Source organism: Ranitomeya imitator, unplaced genomic scaffold (assembly GCF_032444005.1).
Source record: "Ranitomeya imitator isolate aRanImi1 unplaced genomic scaffold, aRanImi1.pri SCAFFOLD_66, whole genome shotgun sequence".
NCBI classification, from domain to species: Eukaryota; Metazoa; Chordata; class Amphibia; order Anura; family Dendrobatidae; genus Ranitomeya; species Ranitomeya imitator.
In genome coordinates this window covers 214386-222204 of record NW_027194872.1, presented here as the reverse complement: position 1 = coordinate 222204, position 7819 = coordinate 214386, and the positions used below count along the sequence as shown (strand labels likewise).

At 49.9% G+C, this 7819-nt stretch overlaps 1 protein-coding gene across 1 annotated transcript; it reads left to right on the top strand.

Moving 5' to 3' along the window:
- Nucleotides 1–6837: 6837 nt before the first annotated feature.
- LOC138656615 (octapeptide-repeat protein T2-like) lies at nt 6838–7718 on the top strand. The gene is made up of 2 exons (XM_069743726.1): nt 6838–7312; nt 7531–7718. Exons 1-2 carry the CDS (start codon nt 6838–6840, stop codon nt 7716–7718), a joined length of 663 nt encoding a protein of 220 aa, XP_069599827.1.
- Nucleotides 7719–7819: the final 101 nt, after the last annotated feature.

Genomic DNA, 7819 nt, shown 5'->3' with positions numbered 1-7819 from the left:
CCAAACTGTTCTTCAACTATATCAATAGTAAAAGAATAAAAACTGAAAATGTAGGCCCCTTAAAAAATAGTGAGGAAAGAATGGTTGTAGATGACGAGGAAAAAGCTAACATATTAAACACCTTCTTCTCCACGGTATTCACGGTGGAAAATGAAATGCTAGGTGAAATCCCAAGAAACAATGAAAACCCTATATTAAGGGTCACCAATCTAACCCAAGAAGAGGTGCGAAACCGGCTAAATAAGATTAAAATAGATAAATCTCCGGGTCCGGATGGCATACACCCACGAGTACTAAGAGAACTAAGTAATGTAATAGATAAACCATTATTTCTTATTTTTAGGGACTCTATAGCGACAGGGTCTGTTCCGCAGGATTGGCGCATAGCAAATGTGGTGCCAATATTCAAAAAGGGCTCTAAAAGTGAACCTGGAAATTATAGGCCAGTAAGTCTAACCTCTATTGTTGGTAAAATATTTGAAGGGTTTCTGAGGGATGTTATTCTGGATTATCTCAATGAGAATAACTGTTTAACTCCATATCAGCATGGGTTTATGAGAAATCGCTCCTGTCAAACCAATCTAATCAGTTTTTATGAAGAGGTAAGCTATAGGCTGGACCACGGTGAGTCATTGGACGTGGTATATCTCGATTTTTCCAAAGCGTTTGATACCGTGCCGCACAAGAGGTTGGTACACAAAATGAGAATGCTTGGTCTGGGGGAAAATGTGTGTAAATGGGTTAGTAACTGGCTTAGTGATAGAAAGCAGAGGGTGGTTATAAATGGTATAGTCTCTAACTGGGTCGCTGTGACCAGTGGGGTACCGCAGGGGTCAGTATTGGGACCTGTTCTCTTCAACATATTCATTAATGATCTGGTAGAAGGTTTACACAGTAAAATATCGATATTTGCAGATGATACAAAACTATGTAAAGCAGTTAATACAAGAGAAGATAGTATTCTGCTACAGATGGATCTGGATAAGTTGGAAACTTGGGCTGAAAGGTGGCAGATGAGGTTTAACAATGATAAATGTAAGGTTATACACATGGGAAGAAGGAATCAATGTCACCATTACACACTGAATGGGAAACCACTGGGTAAATCTGACAGGGAGAAGGACTTGGGGATCCTAGTTAATGATAAACTTACCTGGAGCAGCCAGTGCCAGGCAGCAGCTGCCAAGGCAAACAGGATCATGGGGTGCATTAAAAGAGGTCTGGATACACATGATGAGAGCATTATACTGCCTCTGTACAAATCCCTAGTTAGACCGCACATGGAGTACTGTGTCCAGTTTTGGGCACCGGTGCTCAGGAAGGATATAATGGAACTAGAGAGAGTACAAAGGAGGGCAACAAAATTAATAAAGGGGATGGGAGAACTACAATACCCAGATAGATTAGCGAAATTAGGATTATTTAGTCTAGAAAAAAGACGACTGAGGGGCGATCTAATAACCATGTATAAGTATATAAGGGGACAATACAAATATCTCGCTGAGGATCTGTTTATACCAAGGAAGGTGACGGGCACAAGGGGGCATTCTTTGCGTCTGGAGGAGAGAAGGTTTTTCCACCAACATAGAAGAGGATTCTTTACTGTTAGGGCAGCGAGAATCTGGAATTGCTTGCCTGAGGAGGTGGTGATGGCGAACTCAGTCGGGGGGTTCAAGAGAGGCCTGGATGTCTTCCTGGAGCAGAACAATATTGTATCATACAATTATTAGGTTCTGTAGAAGGACGTAGATCTGGGGATTTATTATGATGGAATATAGGCTGAACTGGATGGACAAATGTCTTTTTTCGACCTTACTAACTATGTTACTATGTTACTATGTTACTATGATGATGGAGGTGACGAGCGGTCACCAGATACTGATGATGGAGGAGACGGGCGGTCACCAGATACTGATGATGGAGGAGACGGGCGGTCACCAGATACTGATGATGGAGGAGACGGGCGGTCACCAGATACTGATGATGGAGGGGACGGGCGGTCACCAGATACTGATGATGGAGGGGACGGGCGGTCACCAGATACTGATGATGGAGGAGACGGAGGTCACCAGATACTGATGATGGAGGTGACGGGCGGTCACCAGATACTGATGATGGAGGTGACGGGCGGTCACCAGATACTGATGATGGAGGTGACGGGCGGTCACCAGATACTGATGATGGAGGTGACGGAGGTCACCAGATACTGATGATGGAGGTGACGGGCGGTCACCAGATACTGATGATGGAGGTGACGGGCGGTCACCAGATACTGATGATGGAGGAGACGGAGGTCACCAGATACTGATGATGGAGGTGACGGGCTAGCACCAGATACTGATGATGGAGGTGACGGGCGGTCACCAGATACTGATGATGGAGGAGACGGAGGTCACCAGATACTGATGATGGAGGTGACGGGCGGTCACCAGATACTGATGATGGAGACGGGCGATCACCAGATACTGATGATGGAGGTGACGGGCGATCACCAGATACTGATGATGGAGGTGACGGGCGGTCACCAGATACTGATGATGGGGGTGATGGGCGGTCACCAGATACTGATGATGGGGGTGATGGGCGGTCACCAGATACTGATGATGGGGGTGATGGGCGGTCACCAGATACTGATGATGGGGGTGATGGGCGGTCACCAGATACTGATGATGGAGGGGACGGGCGGTCACCAGATACTGATGATGGAGGAGACGGGCGGTCACCAGATACTGATGATGGAGGCGACGGGCGGTCACCAGATACTGATGATGGAGGAGACGGGCGGTCACCAGATACTGATGATGGGGGTGATGGGCGGTCACCAGATACTGATGATGGGGGTGATGGGCGGTCACCAGATACTGATGATGGAGGTGACGGGCGGTCACCAGATACTGATGATGGAGGTGATGGGTGGTCACCAGATACTGATGATGGAGGAGACGGGCGGTCACCAGATACTGATGATGGGGGTGATGGGCGGTCACCAGATACTGATGATGGAGGTGACGGGCGGTCACCAGATACTGATGATGGGGGTGATGGGCGATCACCAGATACTGATGATGGAGGAGACGGGCGGTCACCAGATACTGATGATGGGGGTGATGGGCGGTCACCAGATACTGATGATGGAGACGGGCGATCACCAGATACTGATGATGGAGGAGACGGGCGGTCACCAGATACTGATGATGGAGACGGGCGATCACCAGATACTGATGATGGAGGAGACAGGCGGTCACCAGATACTGATGATGGAGGAGACGGGCGGTCACCAGATACTGATGATGGAGGAGACAGGCGATCACCAGATACTGATGATGGAGGTGACGGGCGGTCACCAGATACTGATGATGGAGGAGACGGGTGGTCACCAGATACTGATGATGGAGGAGACGGGCGGTCACCAGATACTGATGATGGAGGAGACAGGCGATCACCAGATACTGATGATGGAGGTGACGGGCGGTCACCAGATACTGATGATGGAGGTGACGGGCGGTCACCAGATACTGAGGATGGAGGTGATGGGCGGTCACCAGATACTGATGATGGAGGAGACGGGCGGTCACCAGATACTGATGATGGGGGTGATGGGCGGTCACCAGATACTGATGATGGGGGTGATGGGCGGTCACCAGATACTGATGATGGAGGAGACAGGCGATCACCAGATACTGATGATGGAGGTGATGGGCGGTCACCAGATACTGATGATGGAGGTGACGGGCGGTCACCAGATACTGATGATGGAGGAGACGGGCGGTCACCAGATACTGATGATGGGGGTGATGGGCGGTCACCAGATACTGATGATGGAGGAGACAGGCGATCACCAGATACTGATGATGGAGGTGATGGGCGGTCACCAGATACTGATGATGGAGGTGACGGGCGGTCACCAGATACTGATGATGGAGGTGATGGGCGGTCACCAGATACTGATGATGGAGGAGACGGGCAGTCACCAGATACTGATGATGGAGGTGATGGGCGGTCACCAGATACTGATGATGGAGGTGATGGGCGGTCACCAGATACTGATGATGGAGGTGACGGGCGGTCACCAGATACTGATGATGGAGGAGACGGACGGTCACCAGATACTGATGATGGAGGTGATGGGCGGTCACCAGATACTGATGATGGAGGAGACAGGCGATCACCAGATACTGATGATGGAGGTGATGGGCGGTCACCAGATACTGATGATGGAGGTGACGGGCGGTCACCAGATACTGATGATGGAGGAGACGGACGGTCACCAGATACTGATGATGGAGGTGATGGGCGGTCACCAGATACTGATGATGGAGGAGACGGGCGGTCACCAGATACTGATGATGGAGGAGACGGGCAGTCACCAGCTACTGATGATGGAGGAGACGGGCGGTCACCAGATACTGATGATGGAGACGGGCGGTCACCAGATACTGATGATGGAGGTGATGGGCGGTCACCAGATACTGATGATGGAGGTGACGGGCGGTCACCAGATACTGATGATGGAGGTGATGGGCGGTCACCAGATACTGATGATGGAGGTGACGGGCGGTCACCAGATACTGATGATGGAGGAGACGGGCGGTCACCAGATACTGATGATGGAGGTGACGGGCGGTCACCAGATACTGATGATGGAGGTGATGGGCGGTCACCAGATACTGATGATGGAGGAGACGGGCGGTCACCAGATACTGATGATGGAGGAGACGGGCAGTCACCAGATACTGATGATGGAGGTGATGGGCGGTCACCAGATACTGATGATGGAGGTGATGGGCGGTCACCAGATACTGATGATGGAGGAGACGGGCGGTCACCAGATACTGATGATGGAGGTGACGGGCGGTCACCAGATACTGATGATGGAGGTGATGGGCGGTCACCAGATACTGATGATGGAGGAGACGGGCGGTCACCAGATACTGATGATGGAGGAGACGGGCAGTCACCAGATACTGATGATGGAGGTGATGGGCGGTCACCAGATACTGATGATGGAGGTGATGGGCGGTCACCAGATACTGATGATGGAGGTGACGGGCGGTCACCAGATACTGATGATGGAGGTGATGGGCGGTCACCAGATACTGATGATGGAGGAGACGGGCGGTCACCAGATACTGATGATGGAGGTGATGGGCGGTCACCAGATACTGATGATGGAGGAGACGGGCGGTCACCAGATACTGATGATGGAGGTGATGGGCGGTCACCAGATACTGATGATGGAGGTGACGGGCGGTCACCAGATACTGATGATGGAGGTGATGGGCGGTCACCAGATACTGATGATGGAGGAGACGGGCAGTCACCAGATACTGATGATGGAGGTGACGGGCGGTCACCAGATACTGATGATGGAGGCGACGGGCGGTCACCAGATTCTGATGATGGAGGAGACGGGCGGTCACCAGATACTGATGATGGGGGTGATGGGCGATCACCAGATACTGATGATGGAGGAGACGGGCAGTCACCAGATACTGATGATGGAGGAGACGGGCAGTCACCAGATACTGATGATGGAGGTGATGGGCGGTCACCAGATACTGATGATGGAGGAGACGGGCAGTCACCAGATACTGATGATGGAGGTGACGGGCGGTCACCAGATACTGATGATGGAGGCGACGGGCGGTCACCAGATTCTGATGATGGAGGAGACGGGCGGTCACCAGATACTGATGATGGGGGTGATGGGCGGTCACCAGATACTGATGATGGAGACGGGCGATCACCAGATACTGATGATGGAGGTGACGGGCGATCACCAGATACTGATGATGGAGGAGACGGGCGATCACCAGATACTGATGATGGAGGTGATGGGAGGTCACCAGATACTGATGATGGAGGTGACGGGCGGTCACCAGATACTGATGACGGAGGAGACGGGCGGTCACCAGATACTGATGATGGAGGAGACGGGCGGTCACCAGATACTGATGATGGAGGTGACGGGCGGTCACCAGATACTGATGATGGAGGTGACGGGCGGTCACCAGATACTGATGATGGAGGTGACGGGCGGTCACCAGATACTGATGATGGAGGTGATGGGCGGTCACCAGATACTGATGATGGAGGTGACGGGCGGTCACCAGACACTGAGGATGGAGGAGACGGGCGGTCACCAGATACTGATGATGGAGGTGACGGGCGGTCACCAGATACTGATGATGGAGGTGATGGGCGGTCACCAGATACTGAATTTTACCTTTTACTTCAGTTACTCTTTAGTAATAAACTCTTAGCTTTTCTATTCCTGGAGCTTCTTCCTCTGCAGCATTTCCCCCCCTGCCTATGACTTTTGCACTGCGAAGTGTACAGTATATAGCAGTACAGGGAGGGGTGCTGGTACATGCTGGCACTGGAATAAATATTGAGGTGTCTGTTTCTTGTGTCTGCAGTACTCTTTATTGTTCTGCAGGTGGCGCTCCAGGCACACACATGTTTCCTCTGCACGTTGTCATTTTCCGTGGATCGCATTATTACTCGCACATTTCTGCTCCTTTGGATAATTTACCTTTTTTTTTTTTTTTGGATACGATTGTATTTTTCTCTTTATATTTTTAATTTGTTCAGGGTCAGATCCACGACTCCCACCTCCGGTCCAGAGCGCACCACAGATATTGTGCCATCATCTGGACCTTTTATAGGGCAAATACGCAGATGCTCGAAACTGACCAAGAAAGAGAGAGAACGACAGAGAGGAAGAGAAAGAAAGAGAACGAGAGAGAGGAAGAAAAAGAGAGAATGAGAGAGAGAACGAGACAGAGAGGAGGAGAACCAGAGAGAGAGCATGAGAGAAAGAACGAAAGATAGAGAATGAGTGAAAGAGAAAGAACGAAAGGGAGAGAGAACAAGAGAAAGAGAGAGAGGAGAATAATAATAAAAAGAGAGATAACAAGAGAGAGAGGAGACAGAGAGAAGGAGAACAAGAGAAAGGGAGAGAAAAAGAACCAGAGAGAGAATGAGAGTAAGAGAGAGAGAGCGAGAGAAAGAAAGAGAACGAAAAAGAGAGAACCAGAGAAAAAGAGAGAACGAGAGAAAAAGAGAGAACGAGAGAAAGCGAGAGAACCAGAGAGGAAGAGAAGAGAGAGAAAGAGAAAGAGAGAGAAAGAGAGAGAGAGAAAGAAAGAGAGAGAACGAGAGAGAGGAAGAGAAAGAGAGAGAGAAAGAAAGACAAAGAGAGAGGAAGAGAAAGAGAGAGAACCAGAGGAAAAAGAGAGAATGAGAGAGAGAACGAGACAGAGAGGAGGAGAACCAGAGAGAGAGAATGAGAGAAACAGAGATAACAAGAGCGAGAGAACAAGAGAAAGAGAGAGAACAAGAGAGAGAACGAAAGATAGAGAATGAGAGAAAGAGAGAGAACAAGAGAGAGAGGAGACAGAGAGAAGGAGACCGAGAGGAGGAGAACAAGAGAAAGGGAGAGAAAAAGAACCAGAGAGAGAATGAGATAGAGAGAACGAGAGTAAGAGAGAGAGCGAGAGAAATAAAGAGAGCGAGAGAAATAAAGAGAGCGAGAGAAAGAAAGAGAACGAAAAAGAGAGAACAAGAGAAAAAGAGAGAACAAGAGAAAGCGAGAGAACCAGAGAGAGAATGAGACAGGAGGAGAACGAGAGAGTGAAAGAGATAGAGAGAGAACGAGACAGATAGAGGAGAACGAGAGAAAGGGAGAAGGAGAAAAAGAGAGAACCAGAGAATGAGAGAGCGAGAGAAAGACAACGAGACAGAGATGAGAATAAGAGAAAGAGATAACAAGAGAGAGAGAGAGAGAGAACGAGCTAGAGAAAGAAGAACGACAGAA